General features: G+C 48.3%; 1 protein-coding gene across 1 annotated transcript in view; it reads left to right on the top strand.

Moving 5' to 3' along the window:
- Positions 1 to 23,639, top strand: part of LOC119098778 (uncharacterized) — a 36,393-nt gene that overhangs the window by 6,647 nt on the left and 6,107 nt on the right. The window contains exons 2-3 of the mRNA XM_037221816.1: positions 2,554 to 2,768; positions 22,359 to 22,535. Coding sequence (XP_037077711.1) covers positions 2,554 to 2,768; positions 22,359 to 22,535 — 392 coding nt within the window. The remainder of the gene's footprint in view (positions 1 to 2,553; positions 2,769 to 22,358; positions 22,536 to 23,639) is intronic.

Raw genomic sequence — 23,639 nt, 5'->3', positions numbered from 1 at the left:
CAGCGCCTTAATTGAGTTAGGCTGTCGAATAATTTTGAATTGAATTATATTTCACACCATTTTTGAAGGTTGTGTCACCAAATGGCTAGAAAGCAATGCCTTTTGTAACCGACGACATTTGGCAATTGTGGCTTTCTATCCTGGTAAAAGCTTCCTTAGCCGTATTCAAAATATCCAGTCTCACCAGACACCTCCATTCATGACATACAGGTGTCTGGCGTTCCGAATGATTTCTTACAGAAAACAGTGGTATTTCTCTCTTTTCTGCCCAATTTCTACTGCGTTGACTTTGGAACAGTAACTTTAACTTCTCCGTACGCACGGAACGGAAAACTTCAGAGAGCACAACACATTCACCTTTGACGGCACAAATTACCGGAAAATTTTGGGGCGGAACTTGAATGGTAGTTCCATCTGCCAGCGCACTACCAGCTGGCGGCGGACCGTTTTCTAGCAACGCTTGTTTTTCTTCCCAAGCGCTAAAGTTGTCCGCCGCTCCGGCATCGGGATCAAATGATGCTCCCCCGGTGGACGTTAGCCGAACTTCCATCACCTCCATTAGCTATCCACCTGATTACAGCCTGCTGTGAATCCAAACTCGAGTTCGGAAAATCGATTCTGCGAGAGCAGCAGGGCTTGTTTACGCACGGCGCCAGCAGTCATAATCGTCTGTCTGTGGCAGTCACCTGAGCCGATGGCCCAACAGCTGTCAACCGGGCGGTCACCTGAGCCGATGGCCCGTCGGTCGTCAACTGGGTCTGGAATACCCGGCTGGGCTGTGCAGACGACTATGAGGCAGAGAGAGAGAGAGAAGAGAGAGAGAGAGAGAAGAGGAGAGAAGAGAGAGAGAGAGAGAGAGAGAGAGAAGAAGGAGAGGAGAGAAGAGAGAGAGAGAGAGAGAGAGAGGAGAGAGAGAGAGGAGAGAGAGAGCGAGCGAGAAAAGAGAGAGAGAGGAGATGAGAGGAGGGGAAACAGAGGAGAGGAGAGGAGAAGAGAGACGCCATGAAATCCGTGTCATGACATGATCAAACGATGACGTATTGAGGAATATATTACTGAATTTACGTGTTGTATGGAGCAGTTTTTGCGCTTAAAAATACCTATAACAAGTGAGCTTTTATCCGTCGTATCTGAAGCTTGCTTCATCATCTTCAAATGCGGATTTCAATAGCCATTCAGCCGCTCACTAAGTTGGCATGTTGTTCTTTGACTTGCCACCGTTTTGTAGTTCGCCACTTTGGCTTGTCGACTTTGTGGTATGTCGCCATTTTTGCAGTTCGTCATTTAGCCTTTGGCAGTTTTGGCATGTCGCCATTCTTCCGTGTCGTAGTTTTGGAGTTTGCCATTTACCTTATTTGACTTTCTGGCACGTCGACGTTTTTGCATGTCGACGTTATGAAAGTCGTCATATGGCAGGCAACAAAAAACATACGGCAGGCTGTAAGTAGAATTTTATCGGGCTACCGCAGATAGCGACCTCGTGCAAATATGTTATTGAAGTATTTATGATGTGCGTCTGTTGGTCTACCAGGTTAAATTGTGAGCAAAACACCAGTCGCCCTCTGCCCCGTCTTCTCGCAGAAGAAAGGGTATAGAAGCAGTTGGTCGGCAGCCAGAGTCTTGAGCACTAGACGCAGCTGCCATAAAAAGATCGAATAGGAATTACCCAATCCATGTATACTTGGAGAACTTCGTGTTTTTGCTGTTACTGCGTGGGCTTGTCGTTTGTCATGTCGTCATTTGGCTATTCGTCGTTTGGGCATATCACCATTTTTCCTTGCCGCCATTTGTTCGGACATGACTCTTAAGTAGTTCAACGACAGTTAGGCATTCGCCACTTTGGCATATCGACCTGTCAACATGTCGCCACTTTACTGCGAGTCGACTTTTTGTGCGGACACCGTTGCAAATGTATCATGCCATGAAACAGCGACCCAAATGCGTCCTGAAAGCCTTCTGAGCTCAACCTAAGAAGTCCGGAAATTTAGCCAGGCATCACGTGCATGTGGTGCAACCGGTGATCCCCTCCCCCTCCCCCCCCACACATATTTAGCTTTAGCTTCCCACAAATGATGCTGCGTTAAAAGTGGACACAAAATGCCACCCTGATCACTTGCCGGTGGCGCTGTGCTCTCCCGCGGCATTTCTCGAGACCATCAGATTTTGATCTAGCTTCAATCCTGCCTCCACAGGCAGGTAGATGTGATGTCAGGGTACGGCATCACAGCTGCCTGCCTGGATGTTACGTCGAACTGTTCACGCTTATCAACTAACAGCCTAAACGCGTTGCGTGGAAGGAATGTTCAATACATCAACGCTGTAGCTGACCAAATTAGGCAAGGCCCCGAGCGATCGCATGCCACAGCACAGGGAGTCGTGACACTGCATTGAGGCCTGATCTGACGAACGCTGGTCGCACAGCTTTCCAGACTCCCGTCGTACCAGCGTTGGGTATCACTCAACATGCGTCAGGAAGCACAGGCTCTCGCCTTTCATACGCCGGCGTCCGTAACCAGGAGTCTGACCCAGCCTGGATGTGGCCTGTGCCCGCAGACGTGCCGGAAGAGCGGCCATCGATATCAGGCCATCTGCCGTCGTACCGCCTGGGCGACCGGCTGCGCGTGAACTGCAGCTCGGGCCCGGCCATGCCGGCGCCCCACCTGACCTGGTTTATCAATGGCGAAGAGGTTGGCCCTCACCTCATTCGCGCTTACCAGCTCAGCGTCTCCGAATACCTGAAGTCGTCCGTGCTACAGCTCGTCTCGGAGGTGCGTTGGCCGAGAGATGATCGGGAGGGAGCCAGCCAGCGGAGATGCCGCCACCACCCCCTCTACTTTCCTCCACTGCCAGTTTCTCCGTATGCCTGTACTTACGCAAATCTCACTGTGGCGAGATAAGTTTTTTTTTTACCTTGTATGCGATGCATCCTCCTGGAGTTGCCTTTTCGCCGCAGTTCAGAACTGCGCTTGTGCATAGCGTAAGTGAGGATTGGTGACAATTGCTGTATAATTGTGTGATTTAAAAGGAGCTAAAATTTGTAAGTTGTGAAGTGTATTTGTAAGTTGTAAAATTTGTAGGCTGTGAAGTGTATTTGTGAGTAGCATTATGGAAATAGATAAGACAGCAGTTCTTACTCCTCGTAGACAAAGCAGCGTAGTGGATAGACAGTTGCGTTGATACTTCGGCAACACGCCTTTATTGAAACGAGTGTCAGCAGTGATATTCTACTACCACCACTGATATTCTACCCTTGGTGTTGGTTCCGATAAAGGTCAATCCGAATAATCCGAAATATCAACGCATTTGCCTATTCATTGTCTAGGTTTTTATGAGGAATAAGGCTATTACTGCCGTCTTATCTATTGGCAATTGTTTTTCTTCTATTATTATACCAAAGAAAATGACGATTGGGGTACGCACGTGATTTGTGGAGTTCATAAGAGGGTATCAAAAAATTCGTCTGGTGAATGCTAGCCCGCACCACGCTTTGTCATGCATGAACCGACTACTAGATCCACTTTGTAGATCATGAGTGGGTGCAGGAACAGAGGAGGAGGCAGCGGGGTTCATGGCCCCTACTTTTCAAGGCAGTGGCAGCAATGTTAGATCGCCGCGCTCTCCGCGGCAATCAAGCATCAGAAAGGCACTCTCCGCGCCTTTCTGATGCTTGCTTGTTGTACATGCATGCCCATTTAGGAAGTTTACCGGCGATCTTGCCCAAACCGCACAGAACACAACTGCTTCATGTGGTAAATGGTAAAATTTTATCTTTTCAGGTGATGCGAGCGGAATTATTTATAGGTTATCTTGAGGTTACTCTAGAACTAAAGCTCTCTTCTGTCTCATTATGTAGCCTTGGCTCCTCTGCATATCTGCTTACAGTCCCCCCCCCCCCCCCCGCCAGGAGTGGCGACACCAATTTTTAATCGTAAGGGGAGACGAGGCCGTTAAATCATCACAGTTGAATGAAAAACAAAATGGGTGCGAGTTCATGCGTCTCCCAACTGGCGCTCTTGTAAATGATAAATGGCATGCAAATTACGTACGTGCCTTGCGCTGCACTACTGTAAGGCATGGAGGTGCGCGAACAGGGAATGGTGGCAGAGGCTGAGACCCATAAATTCCGAAAAACTTTGGTCTTGTGGGCGCTACCTGGAGAGATTCACGGAGTTTACATACTCCTTCCAGATGTGCGCCACCGCCGTTTATGGTGCGGTCCGAAGCACAGCAAACGTTCCCTGACGGCATGCCCTTAGACTGGTAAAAACGTCTCCGCCATGGGCTGGATCCATTCGATTCAGGCGAACGCGACGTGCGTGATACTGCGCTGCTACTGCGTTGATCTTCCTGCGAGTTACGTCAGTCAAGCAAGCTTTTTTAGTCCCTGCCGCAAATGGAAACGGCATTCAGTCGTAGCTGGCCGGCAAGATCATGAGGAGGCGATCAAGTTTGACGACTTCAGGGACGTGTTCCCTCGTTGTGCTGTATATTATGGAGAACGGAGAGGGACGGGGGAGCGATAAATGCCTCCTTAGCAAATGACAAGGGGGCAGTTGCCCCTCCTGCCCCTCTTGCGGCGCTGTCCATGGGTATTCCCGTAGGGTTATTGCACGCAGCTTCTGCGCGACCAGCAATAAGAATGCCACGAACGTACGAAGGGGAAGATATAAATGCAATGGTCTCTTGGAGTTACACGAGTGACATATTACAGTGTAATGGACTTAAAACAAAATGCATCTAAAATGGTTAACTTTCTTGTGTAGTACGGGTTAATGTGAAGTACGGGTTTAAATATCCGTGCCCGATTGGTGGGCGAGGGGTTATTGTTATAAACCCCTTGAAAAATTCGCCAACGTGCCCTGAAAAGAACCGACGCAACGCTCGCAAAATTTTCCCCATCAGTTCCTCTGGCACGTAGCCCAAATTTTACTCACGGAACCCATTGTAACATTTTCTCGAAAATGTTGCAAACATTGACCAAATGTCTGCGAAACGCCTAGCACCTGGTGTAAGCCTTTCATCTCAGGGACTATGTTTCCCGTAGTCCCATCCTTGGCTTCGTAAACATTCCCTTGAGCACGTTTTGCATGTTGTCCGCAATTTTTAAACACCATTTGGGATCCATTTATTGACACTGGCGAGGTCAGCTGCTGTAATTTATACAGCAATGACTTATTGGTGTTATCTTTTGAACACAGTTTTTATCTCATACCTAATGACTTGTTTTAAGGAGTAGAGTTATGCTCAAAAACAGAGTTTGGATAATCAAAAGCTTTAAAGCGTATTACGAATGTGTTTGACTGACAATGATGCAGAAAAACGGGCCCAGTCACTCAGATGTAATGGTCTAAAATTTCTGTAGTCACTGCAGAATACCTGCGGAAAGCAGGTATTCACATACTAAAACCCTGGAATGTGAAATTGAGAATAAAATTGTGCATGACCAGCAAATGCCCATAACGCGACACCTCCGAAGATTCACCATTTCTGTTCACACCTAAACCGGTTGCGGGCGTTTTAATTTGTAAACATTGACATTACACTAACCTGCGGAAAGGAAGGAAGCAGTGTGTGTCGTCTGACCAGCTACGATAAGTCGATGCCTCCCCCCCCCCCCCCCCTTCCCGAACGGCCATGACCGTGGCTCTGTTTTCCGAAACGGGCCACCACGTCGAAAGGAAACGGAAGCTGTCAGCTGGGCGGTCAAGATCAGTAGACGTGGAATGCCCGGTCGCTGGCGAAAGACATGCACGCAGAGATGCGCGATGACATTTACTCTCTGCCTAAGAACCCCGCCGCGCCGGTGCCGCTGTCACCCAGGCCGGCATCAGGAGCGTGACACCACGTGAGAACAGGGACGGAGGGAGACGTGTCGTGCCCGCCCGAGGCGAGGCAGGAAAAGAGAGGACGGGCCATGCACTCCACGCGTCGACGCGACATCCGAGTTCTGGCCACGGGGTACGTTGTGGTGCCGAGCCTTGGAAATAGGACAGGCGTGCGTGGCAGCAGATTGGACGGCGGGAGTATTTCGGACGAACTACTTGATCAAGCAGCAACAAGGGCGGGCCGACCCAGTTTCGAGAATTTGCGAATAAAAAGGAGACATAATTTTGGAGGGGGGTGCGGGAAGTCTTGCGGAAAAGCCCCCTAGAGAGTCTCAAGATCCCAACCGGCCCGGCACTGCGTCTCGGGCGAGAGACGGGGGGACGCTGTGGCCCCATAATTAAAGACGGGGGAGGGCGCGGTATGTCACACGGGAGGACGGTTAGGTGGACTGCAGGCTGACATGTGACAATGATTGTAAATAGCATAAATAAACGGTTGTTAGTCGCGGTTTAATTGTGCAACAATGAGGCGAGCACCTTAAATGAAGTATGTCCAGGCAAATTGTGATTGCTCATTGTGCATGCAGGATCGTGGGGAGTTTCGATTTACGTCCATCGGTGTCCTTTAGTTTTGCAAATTCTCTTTCACTGACCCGGTATTTTCAATTGCCCCAGTGTTTTGCTGGCAGCTCAAAGTTATCGGGTGACCCTAAAACATGTTTCACCACTAATTTACCGTTTGTATGGCGAACATATCGTAAGTTTCAGCAAATGTCCTTTTCGATAAGGGAGCTCGTCTGCACTCTCAGGAAATTTCGAACACTTCGACTGCGGTTAATGTACAAGCGCGGGTTTGTTAGAGTTTTGAGGAAGGAATGAGAAGCGGCATCATTATCACGGAGTGAATAATCGAGTCTACTGTCATTCTCGTCTGGCGTGTTTGTTATGTAATTAAACACACCAGGCAAAAGCAAGGGTTCGAACAATTATTCCATCCGAAATCCATTTACTTACATCGAATTTGATGTGCGCTCTGCGGTCGACCAGTGGCTTATCATGGATAATTATCTAGAACGCTTATTTTTCGGAATAGCATTTAGTGCTGCGAATAGTAGAATTATGGCAGATAACTTTCCAGGCTGAGCTCAAGTCTCGGATTATTTTTAGAGCTTGGTAAAGGCGGGAAATGTTGTCTTCACCATGCCTAGCTGTGATCATTTACCATGCATGGCGACCTGTGAGGAAACTGGTGGATGACTTCAGGGCCTGCAGAAGATAAATGGAAAAATGTCCGTGGCTGGTTATCAGCGGGATGATTATTTGAACAATATCATCGCGGGGAAACGCGCCTTCCTAGATTGGATATGATGTTGGGATTGTACCACTGTGTTGAATATATGTATTTCTATTCACAAGTTATTAAAGGCTAGCCAGTGATGCATACCCACTTTCCGAAGTTTTTGTTACATTTTGATGTTCTTAAATGTTTTACCAAGCATGTATGTGAAAGCTGCTTTTACATTGTCCAGTGGCAACCTTGTAGGAATTTTAACTTCATTTGCAAGTTACTCTTAAAGTACATATCGGTTGCTGGTCATTGTTAAATAATTCAGTGCTGCCTCGGTTTGGTCCATTTGGTCCATGAGAGGCTGGTTGGTATACACCATTGTTATTATTGGTAGAAATGATGGGCAGGGAACTTGATTGGGGTGGAATTTCTCATTTTTTACCAAAATGCATGATACGGGCCATAGTTTGATATTAGTAGAAGTGATGGGCAGGGAACTTGACTGGTATGGAATTTCTCGTTTTCCACCGAAATGCATGATACGGGCCACACAGTTTGATATCAGACAATGGACCATATTTGCATATTTGTTATATCATCTTTGCTTGCCTGTCTGGGCATTGGCACATTTGTTATAAATCAGAGTTTGTAATTATGGAAAATCCACCCGTATTCGAGTTAACTATATTTTGGACTACAACCCATTTCTCTGCGGTAACGCGTACAATTGCTTTACCTCGCTCTCAGCACGATGTTAACACACGGGTACCTCCTACGAGGTCAAAGACCAATAACACTTGAAAGTCAATGACCGACATAACAACTCACACCTCCTGAGAATGAAGTGGTCCTAGCTCATGGCCGTCAGGTTTGGCCCGCTTGGAACCGAGTGGGCTTGCGCACCTCCCGATCACTCCTTGTGAACATCCTGGCTGATTCGGATGGTGACTGGCGGTTGGGAGCTTGCTCTTCATTGTCCCTTGATGGTTCTTTCTTCGTCGCTGCATCCCTGTATTCACTCCGTTCCGGTGTGTTTGGAGATTCACCAGTTGACGTCCTGCCCCTGACTTCATGTGTTGTTCGCTTGCCACCTTCCACTGAACCGGCACTCCTGGCCGCTTGTGACACTTCTCTCTGTGGATCGGAACCTCTCCATCTAGTTGATGGGGATATGCGCCACCGCGTCGCTGACTGGCATACATTTGCATCTCGCCTTCTCATCGGTTTTCCTATGACGTTCGGCTGTTTTCAGATCTCGTCACAGACAGACTTGACTCCGTCCTCTTGCCAGCATCTGTCCTGCATGACATGACCATGTCAATCCTTCAACCTTTTTTGGTAGGAAACGGGTCAAGTTCGGCCAATAATGCGACCTTTCTTCCATTTTGCTTCACCAGCGTAGTTACGCACCAGTACTTTGATCACCAGTCGTGTACTCCGGAAATCTTTTGCTGGCATTTTCCCCTGGCTTCAGCATTCGGCACATGTTCGGCTGATCTTGGCTTCAGTAGGTCCAGTGTAGTTCTCATGGCTCTTCCCATTATGACTTCCGCCGTTGCCTCTCCCGTTGTGCTGTGCTGGGTATTGCGATACCTCAAACACGTTGACAGCTGTGGCTCGAGCGGACAGTCGTCTACTCATGGGGCACGCTTCTAGGTTCTACTTGACTGCCTGCATCCTCATTTCAACGAGTCCGTTGGAATGAGGACGATATAGTGCAATCCGTATGTGCTTGATTCCGAGCTTGATCATGAATTCTTCGATTTCTTTGGACGTCCGCTGAGCTCCGTTGTCCGTCACCACTTGCAATGGAATTCCCTATCTTGCGAATATCTTTGACAGTTCACCGATTACCGCCTCTGTGGTGATGTTCTTCATTGTGACGATATCTGACCACGTGGAATGACTGTCCGCCACTCCAAGATAGCAGCAGCCTCTGAAAGGTCAAGCAAAATCCAGATGAATCCGCTTTCACGGGTGCTGAATGCGTTCCCAGAGGTGTGAAAACACTGCTGATCTCTCTGGCCGGCATGGCACCCTGGGCACCTGCTCACCACATGTTATATGTCTTCATCGACCTTTGACCACCACACATAGATGCGTGCTAACCTCTTCTCTTGTCAACACCTGGGTGACTGTCGTGCAGTTTACTCAGGATTGCTTTCCACCGGCGCTCGGGCACGAGCACTCTGTTTCCCCCACAGTATACAGCCACAGCTGGGAGGCAGCCCGCTTTTCTTTTATATAAACAGCTGTAGCTCCGGCGGTGCCCGCTCCGGCCAGTCGCCGTGGAGATTCTGAACGACTCTTGATAGCGTTTATCACGGGCGGCGGTCCATCTTACATTTTCACAGGTCAGCGGCTCCATTCCGTCAAACTGCTCCAGGAGACAAACTGAAGCCTCTTCTGGGATGTCAGCTAGCTTCTCCTCCCTCTGAACTGGGAGGTGTGACAGGAAGCCCGCCACCGAAATTTCCTCTGTCTTTCTGTGTTCAGCACCTTAGGCTGCCGGAGTTCACGCCCGCCTTCACGTTCAGGCTGCCGCCAGCGCAGAAGCCCGCGTCTCAGGTTCAAACAGGGCAGTAAGTGACAGTCATAGAGTGCATCTCCTGCCCCAGAAGTACTGCTTGAAGCTCGCGACGCCGAAGATGATGGCCAGTCTCTCCGGTTGTAGCTGAACGTAATTTTTGTCAGCTTTAGTGAGACTTTGTGAACCAAATATCACAGGTCGCACGTTCCCATTTTGGTCCACTTGCATCAGAACGGTACCCAGGCCATACGGACTTGCATCAGTGACCAATCTCACCGGCTTTCGTCCCGTCGTAATGAGGTAACATGTAAGACTGAGCGAGTCTCTCCTTCAGAGCCTGGAAGCTGCTTTCTTCGGCTGCCGTTTATTGCCATTTTTCCCCTTTTCAGCAATCGATGTAGTGGAGCTGTCACCTTGGACATGTCTGTCACAAGTATGGCACAGAAGGCTTCTGCTCCCAGAAACCTTCCCAGCTGGCTAGTGTTCTGAGGTCTTGGTGCATTTAGCACGGGGTCCACCTTTTCCTTCACTGCTCTGACGCTTTCACCGCTCACCTCTACTGCCACATAATGGACTGACGTCATCATGAACTCACACTTCTTCCCCTTCAAGAAGAGCTTCTATTTATTCAGTCTCTTCAGAGATTTATTCAGCCGCTCCAGGGTTTCTGTATCCGTTGAGTGTATTTGTGAGAGAGTACATTAACGTCCTGCTACCAGAACGTCATCTAAAAGTAGGTTACACCAGGGAGGCCTAACAGCACCTTCTCCATCTGTTTTGGAATATGACAGGCGATGCTGAGATCACATAAGGCAAGCGCGTCATTTTTAGAAGCCCCCCGGGATGTTTAATACAGCCAGTTGCTGACTGTTGTCCAACCTCATCTGTAGATACACCGTGCTGAGATTCAGTTTGCATAGTGTCTTCATGTCGACCAGTTTCATCAAATATATCTTCCAAGCTCGGCATGGAATGTTGCGAAACTTCGAGCTCAGGGTTACAGGTTTTCGGTTATAATACCGTGAGCTCCCTCCAAAATATGCTCTCAACGGGGGCTCATGTTATCGCAACTCAGTGAGGTTTTATTTGCAGGACACAATTTTTTGTTCAAGATTTATCTTTGTCGTACAATATGTGTTGGATATTAAGTAAAATGTATATCTAAAATTGCTGCCGCATCCCCCTAGTTTTGTGACGTCTCGCTAACCCATAAACCCGTGCAAGGATCCCTGCTCCCGTGTCAAATCCGTCAACCGAGCTGTCTGTAAAAATATGTCAGTAGAAGAAGGAAAAATGCCAGCAGAAGAAAAAAGACAGGTCTGCCGTCGTGTCTTCTTTTTTATAACATTTGGGAGAGTACCGTTCTTTCTTTCGGTGCCGTATTTTTTCAGATAGTGGCATTGTTTTATACAACATTGGTTTATGGCCTAGAAACAAGGAGAAATGCACGTTGGCGACGAGTGCCGCACAATTCGAAAGTGCTCACGCTTACGTTCGCGATGCGCATTCAGCAGCGCAATCTTACCAACAGCCAATCACTTTCCGCGGATTGTATCATATGTGCCGCATCATGACTTACGAATGTATCAGCGGCCATGCTTTTTTTTACCATAAGCAGAAAAGAATCTGTAATATGACGGTGATCGTATGATATTTCTATGACATCAATGCCAAGTGACTTTGAAATCGCCTTCCTATGAACCTTTTTTCATTTTTGCGGGGGTATAACTCAGGAACCGCAGGGTTTTGGGTCTTAGAGAGGGCATGGCCTTAAACTGCATTAAAAGGTCCCCAAGATGGCTATTTCAGTTCAAAACCGCAAATAAAGATGGAACACTCCCTGTAGCGTGTTGATGAGAACGGAGATTTTCGGAGAATGTCATGTCAAGGTGGGTGGTCGTGTGTGTGTCGTGGACCGATGTTGGGTCGCCTCCGAATGTAAGCGTTGGGGACCGATGCTCGCGTTTATATGAGAATTTGCGTTGGATCGTGCTTGTGGTATTGGATGTAATAGCCCATTCTCAGCCATTTTGTGTATTTCGTCAAGGTGGTGTTGGGGTGAACGTTCGGTCGTGCGTAAGTCATAGAGAGAGGTGTCGTCAGCGAAGAACAGAATATAATTCTGTGTCCAACGTGAGAGATCGTCGAGTTGTAAAGGTCCGAGTGCGGAGCCCTGCAGGCAGCCTGCGTTTTTAAATATTTGATTCGAACCCTTTGAATGGATGGATTTCCGGGATCAGAGCTCACACCAAGCAGTGCTTGTTGTGTGAGCCCTGACCCCTACCATCCGATCGCGCAATTCCATGTCAACGGCAGAATTTGGTGGCGAAAGCTTAACGTGCCGCAATGCTCGGCACGGTCCGTCGTGCCCTCTGACGTCAACTGACCTTTAGCGAGCGCGACCGCTGCCACCAGCCGCAGGCCATACCTGTCAAGCGCAAATAGCGGGCGCCCTAAAGCGACTCGAACCCACCCCGCCACGGGTGGGTGCATCGGAAGGCAGGTGCTCTAACCAACTGAGCCACCGGGGCAGACTTTGCAAGTAGCATTGGTGTAAAAGAAAGATTAAGTTGTGTTGCACTTGTTTGAAGTCTATCCACGACGACAAGACTTGTGGTAAATTCGAGCTGAGTTGTTAGTTGGCTCACGAGCTAATCGTTTATGGTTTGAGCCATCAAAAAAGTGTCACGTTTTCACGGGTCGTTTTTCTTGCAAGTACCATTTAAGCCAGTCTAAAAGTCATCCTGTGATTTCAAACTCATTTTTGGGCTTATACAACAGACCTTTATGCCATATCTTGTCAAATTATTTAGAACTGTCAATATATATATATATATATATATATATATATATATATACATATAATCCTGCAAACTCGCGTCCCATGCCCATCGATTTGTATGGATTGTGTGTCAAGTACAATAGCTGCTGTCAAGTGTTGTGGCTCTGATGGTACCGAATTTATTTCTCTGAGAGAAGAGAATGCTCGGTGAAATGATCGTATATATTTTTATACACTATTTTTTCGAAAACTCGAGAGCGCCGAAAGGATGCTCATTGGTCGATAGCCGGAATAGTCCATTGGCGAGCCTTTGCTTTTAAAGACTGGTTTGATGTCTGCTTCTGTAAACTTGGTGGAAAATTTCCCGACGCTAGAGATTTATTAACCAACCGTGCTAATGGTTTGAAGATGAGAAGTGCAATAAGTTTGAATAATTTAACATGTATTCCATTGGGACCCGTACATTTGTTGTGTTAAGGCAGTCAATAATATTTAGGACTTCTTGTTCAGAAATGGTAAAGTTTGCTGAGGTGGGTACCAACAGTGCATCGGTGGTGTTGCTTGCTTGGTGGTTTCACCCTATTTGACATGTTTTCCTGCATCATGATTGATGTTCTCACCATTTTTGCTGACGTATAATGGTCACGCATGAATGTTTGCTTTTCAAACCTCCACCATGAACTATGCTGCATTTTATTTTGAGTTTTGCACACAAAGCTCTTCACCTCCAGGGCTAATGAAAGATATGCGGAAATTGGGAAAAATATTTGTTATTATTACCAATGTGTACAGCAGAAAAGTACTACGACTCCTGTTGACCTCTGCATCATCAATACAACCCCCGAAAGCGTGTCACCGGCTGGGCGCACTCGGCCTCGGGCAGGGCACGCGAACCTGGCCGAGTGGCTTGCCGATTGGCAGTGAGCATCGCTCTGGAAGCATTGGAATCGCCAGGAGGTGATCATTTTTCGCTCACTCTCGCCAAAGTTGTGGCATTTGTGGTCGTTAAATGTTTGCCAAGATGGTTTTCTTCACAAATGACATAGTTTGCGCAGATATGTGACTGCCAGGTGCGATAACGTCGAATTGTCGGAGTTTGTTGCTCCTTTAGCCCGAAAAAGCTTCGTATGATGCCAGTACTTGCTTCATTGCCGAGAGTGGGGTACTTCTGTGCGAAATGAAGTTGCGGGGACCAAGTCACCGCCTTCCTCTTTATTCGGTGTTTGATGGCGATGGCGGCTACTTCGAGCATGATGTCCGTGGCCAGTCTGCATTAGGGCGATACCGTCGGTAAGCATAGATGAATGGAAGTGATTGGCTCATTTGTCTAGTTGTAAAGATGAGTTTGAAGTGTATCTATTGCCGAAGGTTGCATGATAACGGAGCGGATAAATCTGTGTGATGGCATTCGTTTTCTATACAGGACGTTTTTTTCATTGCATCTATAACTCAGTAAAATGTTGTTTTTTCAGAAACCATGTCATGACTCTTGGCACAATACGAAGTACCAGAGTTACGTAGGCGTGCCGACAAGGACTTTGGAGACTGCTGGCGGATACAGGTTCAACGATCGCTTCTACTGCGCTACTGTACTGCGGGTACTGCACGCTGACTTTGAATGGGAGTTCGTCGACGCTGACGTTGTAACTTCGATTCTAGGCCCAGACTTCCTTGCACATCACTAACTGAAGGTTGACATAGGCCCCTAGGTCCTGCGGAAGGCATCAGGCCAGGTTTGTTCCTGCGGAACCCCGGCCACCTTCCACTCAGTGGGGTGAGAGCCGCCTCCAGTGAGGTGCCTGTCGTTTCTCTCTATAACTCGATGCTTCGACAGTTTCCGCCGGTGACCTGACCCCCATCAAGTCTAGCTCTGGTGCGCCGCTCTGTGACGTACCACAAAATCCCAACTGGACTGCCGTGTATTGCGCGACCACGGCGCTCTGCCCCGGATCGTTTCGAGATCTCCCGAAAGAAACTAAAGAAATTGCGCAAGCTCGGCGTCTTGAGACCGTCCAAGAGCAGCTTGGTCTGACCTCTGCACCTGGTACAGAAGTCCACTCCCACAGAGCAACACCCACGCGGTGACTATTGCGCGCTGAACGCTGCCGCCGTGCCGGACCGATGTCCGGAGTTCTACCCGCAAGACTTCGCCGGTCACGTCTACGACTGCAAGGTCTTTTTCAAGTTGGGCCTGGTCTGGGCATACAGCTAGATCCCGACGGAGCCGTCGGATGTTCCAAAGATCGTCAATGCAACGCCATTCGGACTTTTCGAGATGCTTCGCTCGCCATTCGGTCTCCGTAAGGCCAGCCAAACCTTCCAACGATTCATGGATGAAGTGTTGCATGGAGTGTTAGGAGCATTCGTCTACTTGGACGACATTCTGCTCGCCATCAGGTCGGAGCGCGATCATCTTGGACACCTTCAAATGGTCTCTGAATGAGTCGACAAGTTCGGGCTTGTAGTCAAAGAAAAAATGTGTGCTCGGGACCAAAAAAGTTGAGCTCAGCAGGCCATGAAGTCACTGGGCTCGGCATCACCACCCTTCCAGATAGGATATCTGCAGTGTAGGATTTCCCGCAACCAAAAACGGAAAACCAGCGCCGGCGTTTCATTGGAATGGTGGCATATGATCATCGCTTTGTGCCCGACGCCGCTGCGCTACTAGCCCCACTCAACAATCTGTTCAGCAAGAAGGCTTAAAAAAGTTTCCGCCTCACCGCCTGGTCTGCCGACGCGGAGCAAGTGTTTCTTCATGTCAAGCACATCTGGCACAGGCTACCTGACTCGGGCACACGCCGCCGGGTGCGCGCCTAAGTCTGCAGGTCGACGCTTCGGACACTGGCGTCGGAGGCGGTTCTCGGGCAGCTCGTGGGCTGGCCGTGGGAGTCGCTGTCGTTCTTTTCGAAGAGCCTCAAGCCGACGGAGACTCGGTACAGCACCTTCGGCCAAGAGCACCTCGCCTTGTACTTGGTGATTTGCAACTTTCGGCGCAGCGTCGACGGTCGTAAGTTTGCTATCTTCACGGATCACAAGCCCCTGGTGTCCGCGATCGGGTCAAACTCTGACCGTTACCTGCCCAGGGAGATCCGGCACCTCGACTGCATCGGGTAATTTTCCACTGACGTCAGGCACGCACCGCGCCAGGAGAACGCTGTAGCTGGCGCGCTTTCACGGACGATCGCCATGGTGCAGGCACCACAGCCCCCGCTGGCTGATCTGAATGCTCTGACGGACGCTCAGAGTCGGGATAGCGACCTTCAAGCCTTCATCACCTCATCGCACTCACTGGCCCTGCGTGACGTTCCGCTGACAAGTGGCCGCAAGCTTGTGGTGGATAAGCCTACGGGTAGGCCCCGCCCTCTGATGTCAGGAAGCCTCCAGCGGTTTTTTCCGGCTCTTGCACGGACTCGCATACCTGAGAGTTTGTGGCACGCGGGACCTCGTTTCCTAGCGCCTTGTGTGACCGTTTATGCGCCGATACTTGAAGGAGTGGGCACAGACGTGCACCTTATGCCAACGGGCCAAGGTGCATCGTCACACACGGGCCCCGACACGTGGCTCCGCACCACCGAACGCTCGAATTGACGTCCACATCGACATTGTCGGGCCACTGCCCCCGTCGGACGGTCACACGTACCTGCTTACGTGCATTGACCGGTCCACACGCTGGATGGAAGCCATTCCTGTGGCGGTCATCCCGGCGATCACGATCGCCCGCGCCTTCGTCGCAGGCTGGGTGGTGCGGCTCGGAGTGCGAGCACAGGTCAACACTGACCGCGAAACTGACCCGGAGAGCAACGGCATAGTGGAGAAGTTCCAACGCCAGCTGAAGACAGCTCTGCAGGCGGCGGACGCGGCGACTCGCTAGACCGATCTCCTGCCACCAGTTCTGTTGAACGCGCGTTCAGCTTTAAAGAGGACCAGGGCTCCACGTCTGCGGAGCCTGTTAACGGTACGACGCTCCGGCTCTCAGGGAAATTCCTCACCTACTGACCGTGCACGGTGCCGCTGGACCCAGCGCCCTACGTCGACATCCTCCAGCGAGCCATGCGGTAACTCCGCCCGACGCAGCCAAGCCTCCGCATCACTGCATTCTGGGTATGCGATGCTTTGACGTCATCCTGGGACTAAATTCATATGACACCAACGCTACAGCGTCGTGAAAAGGCTGTTTTTTGCGTGCTGGTTTGAATATAAATATTCCATAAACCGGTTTTTTTTTACCTAGCACATTCAAGGAAGCATTTCAGTTGTGAAATGAGAGCTACAAGATTGTTGCCGAGTGTGCTTCCAATCTGCCCTGACAGAGAGATCACATCGGCAGAGAGGATCAGAAAGGATCATCACAGAGAGAATCACATTCATCAGTAATTTATTTCGATGAACCTAGCCGGAAGTGCTTAGAAGCAGTCCGTGTAAAAGAGTACGGCACACAACAACAGCAACAGCATGGGGTGGAGACGAGAAATGGCGGGCCAGAGGAACTTACAACACCTTGGGTCACGGATTGAGAAGTTGGAATTCACATCATGTATCCTTAGGAGGAGCCTTGTCAGGGTGGATGCAGGGTTGGCCTGTCCTTATGGGGTTAGTGAGTGATGAATCCTGGTAGGCGTAAATATAGTGCGTACCATTTCCGTTCAAGATAACATATTTTCCTGCAAAATGGGACGATTTCTGGTAAGTTTTAGGATTTCTGCTAGTCATGGAGCCAGGACCTACACCTCAACTCGGCAATAATCTTGGGGATATATGAGGGAACTCGGGGTATGGCCCTGCGTACCTTTGTCATCTAGTCCATTCGACCTTATGGATGTCCAAATTGGGCCCGATTTATTGTATTTGTTTATTCAATTTTAGTTATGTGTTCCTTTTTATTGAAAAAGACACTTAATAGGTTGTCATGAACCAGCGGGTGCTAAGCTTTTCGACGTAGCTTGTTGCCTGTTGGGAAGGCAATTTTGTATGGATATCAAAGCCAACAATTATAACAACAAATGCAACAAATATCAAGGCTCCTCATATTGTTAATGACCTCATAATTATCTCGGCCAATAATTCACAAGTACCACCACATTGTAGCGGTCAAAGTCCGCTTTTGGATCAATCACCTTCCGTTGGTCAAAATACCATTGGCAATGGTGCATCACTTTGCATTCAGTTCATTTTTCAACGTGCTTAGAAAGGTGCCACAATTACTTCGTTAGCTGGCGATGAATTTTAATCACGCTGTGTAGCGCCTTGTGCGCCGCGCGCACCTCAAATACAAATATTTGATTCTACCGTAATATCAAAACGTGGTACGAGAGTAAGGCGCGTGTCGCCCGCCATTCCCCGTCATGACCTGTCATCTTATAGTGCTATGTGTGAGGGGCAAATTGGGAAAATCCGGTCCCGGTCATAATCCAGGTCTTGATGGAAACATTTGAATCGGTCCCGTGCATGACGGCTCGCGAATAGACCCGCAATCTGCGGATTGCCCAAGCCGTGAAGTTGTGTACTGGTCGTTCAAAACGCGACAGAGTGAAGGGCCAGTTTTCGCACGCAGAGGTTTGTCCAAAACACTTACCGAACGGCGTATCGTATCGGCGTCAACATTAAAAGTGTAGACAGTTGAGAAGCCAATGTTGTGATATCAGATCAGATGTAGCTTGTAAGACCGCTGGTCTTCGGCAGACCCGAGTCAGGCTATTTCTGTTAGCGAAGGCAACTCGTAGGGAATCGTTCAACCTGATACGATAACGGAGCGTCAGACGAATCGACACATCTTGAGGCAACAGCACAATTGACTTTAGGATTACGACTTAATCCATACACCCGTGGATCAGGAATGACGGAGGTCAGAACCAAATGCTAATTTCCCTTAGTGCCTGCTTTACGGGGTTGCTTTATGTTCATCTCGAATGTCTTTGTCGTGGTGGCGTCAATAGATATGTTATTCATATGTCTTAAAGATCAGAGCAGGTCATTAGTCTAAAATGACCCTGATGAGCCATTTGTTTTCGGAAACATACCGCCTCAAGGAATCCTGTTTATTAAAACAAAAAATATCAAAACCATCTTGAAGTTTTGGTCACTATGATCTTACGACGGTTGAACAAGGTCACTGACCCGAATTGAAATTAAATTTTGTTTCCCTGAGAACAGGTAATGCGGTTAAGAATGGGCGTGTAAGAAGATCTTAGGACACTTCGGACACTGATCTGGAGTTTGACCTTGTTTGACATGGTTGGACCATAAGACATGACGTAAGGATCTCCAAATTGGACGCAGTAGACGTCACATGCAGGCCTACCCTCCCCGAAAATTCGGTGTCTAGTTAATTTTGAGAATTTTAGGTGGGTTGAATTGACGCTCCACCCTTCCCCCTGCCTAACTCAGGCTGTATCCCTCAGGCTTTATAAAGTCCCTGCTGAACACTGGTGGGCCTCAGACTACTCAGAGGCTCTTTGAACGCCCAGGGGTCGCATCGACCGCTCAGAAATCTACGTGTTCTCTGCGCCGTTCATGAGCAGATCTAACTGTTCAGGACTCCTGTCCCCCTCCGGCAATTGAGGAGACCCTGGCCGAAGTCGTTTCCCTCTGACCTGAGTTTCCTTTTGAGCTTCCCGGTTTGGATTCAGTTGCTCTACTTTTTCCAGCATCTTCCTCAGAGCTAGATAGAACCGATAAGACGAAATTGCGTACAAATGCTAGAGGGTCGGCACCCCACACGGTTCACAGCACCCTCAGCATGCCTCACAACACTGTCAGGATGGCGCACAGCTGTTGGAGGCGGGCGCATATGGATGTGCTGGACCCTGAGAATCATGATACCCACACCACTCTCTCTCAAAAAAGGTGCGAGCATTGGGCCGTTTAGTGGCCCGAGTGCAACCCGCCAGAATTGTTGATTACGCCGTGTAGGTTGTAATGAAAGTCCTCCTGTACGGCAGAGTATGGCGCCAGACCACTGGCGGAGAGGTCAGAGTGGTATTAAGCTAGTGTATGTTTTGATTATGCCTGTAGAAAGAACCGCTTCAGGTGCACTACAATGCGCTTGGGAACCTTTGAATTAGGGAGTCCTCGGAGCACCCCCAATGTTTCTGACAAATGAAGCAGGTAGGCTTTCATCTCCGTCAAGCACCTCTTCTTTGTTGAAAAGGTCAAGGCAATCCTGTAACCTCACCTGGCCTGCTATGGAGGGGATCGACAGGTTCATTTCCCAGAACGGGTCGAGCGTTGCGGACGCGTGGCCGCAGACTATGCCCCGTAGTGCGGACTTTTGTCCTGTCCTGTCCTGTCCGGCAAACAGGTCAACGAACTTGCGAGTTCTTCAAGAACACGAAACGCTCCCAGGCTTCCAGTGGCTTCTGTCTAGCAGTGGGGATGTCATCAATGCCGTTGGTGATGGCTTGGATTGGTTGTTGATGTGGCTCACGCCCTCGTGCATGGATTCCAGCAGGCATCCGAAGAACTGTGCATGCTGAAAGTTTGTTGAGATGCCATGTACTGCATAAACGGCTGACATTATACTCCCGGCATCGTTCGAAATCATTCAGTGCCCAAGCACTACCTTAAAAATGCGTCACAGTAGCCTGCACAGTTGACCCTGTGTGCATGTTTCATTGTGTGCACACAAACTGACTCGCGTGACGCACGCAAATGTCGGAAGGAAGATTAGAAACGAAGTATGAAACAATGCCATTGATGCAAAGCCTCGCCAAAGTGAATGTTTTTGTATCACGATGCCCGCATAGCTATCACTTATCCTCGCTCCAATTCAATGTCACAGCGGACATCTGGGCTCCTTTTCATTGGCTGCTGCGTTGGGCGCAGTCGTTACGACGGGACACCTCATTTATACACATGTATAGATACGTACACATATACGAGACACATGTAATACGAGAGCGACATAATAAGCCCTCCTGAGTTTGGAGGCGCTCAGCATCCGCCGGAGAGCCTGTAGCTATCTGTCATCGTAAGTTGGCGTGAAGTTACATGCAATGAAAATATGGTGTGAAATTGCCTCAGCTTTTCTTCTCGTTCACGGCAACAACACAACCCTGGAGTGACCTTATTAAGGTTGGGCTTTCGTTTGTAACGCGCAAGTGTCCTGCTTCTTTGAAGAAAAATAGTGCGCCAAATAAGGCCTTTCATTTCACGGTAACCACGTGAATGATTGCCGGAGTCTTTCGGTGTCTGGGTGCACCCTTTCCTTTCCCGCACGATTGTTCGTCAGGACTATCAGAACAACTGTAAATAAAATGCTTCGGTTATTCATCAGGAATATCCGCGGCTGTCCTGCTGAAATGCCTTTGTTTCATCGTCACGTATTATTCGTTATTTCGCCTTCACAATTCTTTGTAATATGCTCCCAAGGAACTAAAATTTAACCGAATGTTAAATGATAACAACACAAAAGCACTTTTGGATTAACGTTTGCCAGCTATTCTGATAGAAAATATGACAAACGATAGACTTCACCTCCTGTTTATCCTGCTTTCCGTTCAGATTTAGTATGAAACCAGTTTCCCGTTGGTACAGTTATTAGCAGCAATGGGTCCTGTAATTATATGACAAAAGGGATGAGATTGTTTCTTGCGCTTATTGTCATGATCGTTCATTTCATCCATGATTTTATTGCAATTAACCGTAACCGTGAAGGCCTTCCTCACGACTGTTCAGATGAGCGCACGCTGATGGGCAGAGGAGGGGGGGGGGGGGGACGTCTGCTAGTGACCGGTGCGCTTATTGACGCACCGAAGAATATTCAAGCATTGTCTGCAACTTCTTGCGTCAATGCTGAAAGCATCTTTTATAGCAGAAGCCTTCGACACCATGGCACACGAGGCAGGCGACGATAGTAAAAAATTCGGTGTCCCGATCCAATCAGTGCAAGGTCACAAGCCGTACACGCTGGGAAAACCCTTGCACTCAATGTACCGATGAGCTGATCCAGAGGGTAGCCGAAATACGAACCTCCGCGAGATGGAGAGTAAAACATCCCACATTCGCTTTGCTCCTGAGTGGAACGTGGCAGCAATGTCTGACAGGAGACAGGATCCGTACCGAGCTGTCCTCAAAGGTAACAGCAGGGTGTTCAACTTGCAAATGGAGAAGGATAAGAAATTCAGGAGCATATGTGTGAACGTCCCGCTTTTCTTGAAACTATACCACAATTTTTCTTGCGACCAGGTTCGCTTACTTTTGGGGGAAAATAGAAACTATGGCAAATATGGAATATCCTCACCAGTTGCCCACTATCTATGACCAATAGAAGTTGAACTAAGCCCTTACAAAGAAGAAGTTCAGTGTTTCGCAATTGTGTCAAAGCCGTGACTACCCATGCCAAACCATGACAAATGTTGAAGATTCTTGCCCTTTGCACATAGCATATGACCAATAGAGGTATAGTTAAGCGGCCTTTCGTGGCCTAAGCTCACACTTTCTCAATGGTGACTAACTCAGTTCAACAGGACTTTGCATGGCTGTAGGATATGGTGTTCCCTTGTGATGTAACGGCACCTCGTTGTATGTACTTCAAGGGAGGATGTCACCTTTTGTGTAGCTCTCTCTTACTGCTTGATAGATCAGACTCGTTCACTTTTATTAGTAACATCAGTTTTCTCGAAATTCTTCTGAATAGCTCAGAATTTCGGTTTGTAGTAGCCTGTTCTGCGGAAGAAATCTCACTTGACTCTGTGCTAACTAATGTGGAAGTAATTCATTTCACTTGCCTTGCTTGTTCCAACGTGTGCTCTGTAATGTTTGCAACACACTTATTTGTCAAAATTTGTGTGATTAATGCTACGAAAGCTGGAAACACCCCGTTTAAACAAAAAGGCATGCAAACATGAAGCTTTTATTGCGCAAATGCGCACCGAATGTGGGACACTCCCTTTTAGTGGATCTTGTAACGCATGCCATTGCCCCGTTTCTTCACAGGTGCGGCACAACTTCTTCCGGGACGGCATCATGAAGTTGAAGTGTACCAGCGCCATCGGCGAAAAGTACTGGCAAAGCACGGAGACGCTGATTGGCCAGCTGGGTGACCCGCGGCGCGGGACGCCGAGCCAGCTGGCGGGTCGGGCAGGTCAGAGATACGCCGACCAGCAGATGGAGGTTACTTTACAGTTCACAGCTTAGTGCCCACAGAATATACAGCGAGGCTCCCATCACCATCGATACCCGTGTTCGACTCAATTTTTTTGAGCTGGCTCAGGACTGGCTTTAATATTTTAGGACCAGATTCAACTCATGACTGGGGTTCATTCCAATTTCTTTGATTCAACTTATTTCAGATGCATTGCATGCGTTGAATATTTTGGCTTATGACTCACGCGGCTTCCAAAACAAAGATCCAGTTCAGTTCTGGTTCGTTGCCTTGGGCTATATTTCATGATTATATTCGACAACAGTTTGGTCTTGTGTTTTTGTCAGATATAGAGAGAGAAAGAGAGAGAGAGAGAGAGAGAGAGAGAGAGAGAGAGAGAGAGAGAGAGAGAGAGAGAGGAGAGAGAGAGAGGAGAGAGAGAGAGAGAGAGAGAGAGAGAGAGAGAGAGAGATAGAGAGAGAGATAGAGAGATATAGAGAGAGAGATAGATAGAGAGAGAGATAGAGATAGAGATTATATATATATATATATATATATATATATATATATATATATATATATATAATATATATATATCTATATATATAATATATCACAGTATGGAAAATGGGTCCATGTAGTGTAGACTAGTAGCAATTATGGTTTGAACGTAGCAAGTGCAGTGCAGCAAACAATATTATTTCTGCAGCCTGTTACCAACCAGCTCTCTCAAGCCTCAGCGCCAGGTACCATATTGCACATGGAACTTACCACCCAGACCATTAGTAACATAGCATACAATGTAAAAAAGCTGCAAAAAAGCCGGCAGATGGCGGTCTGCAGCTGTCAAGTGCCAGAGCTAACTACATTAATACGTAGATAACCATATTTGTAGTAGCCAGTACTAACCGTGTTGTCGGCGATGACATGTGAACAATTCATTGGCAAATGTTACAATTGGTAATGCAAAATATTAACAGTCTTTCGATTTCATGGGATTAAATGGTTTTAAGCACATGCACGTGCAGTCCAGGAGAACCAACACCGATGATCAGCGTTGCAGTCTCCATAGATCGCCGGCATGGTCCTTGCATCCAACGTCTGGTAACGGTCAACAGGGGGGGGGGGGGGGC

This window comes from Pollicipes pollicipes, unplaced genomic scaffold, assembly GCF_011947565.3.
Source record: "Pollicipes pollicipes isolate AB1234 unplaced genomic scaffold, Ppol_2.1 Scaffold_2555;HRSCAF=2994_pilon_pilon_pilon, whole genome shotgun sequence".
NCBI classification, from domain to species: domain Eukaryota; kingdom Metazoa; phylum Arthropoda; class Thecostraca; order Pollicipedomorpha; family Pollicipedidae; genus Pollicipes; species Pollicipes pollicipes.
Note: the sequence above shows the minus strand (reverse complement) of the source record. Positions and strands in the feature narration are given on the sequence as shown.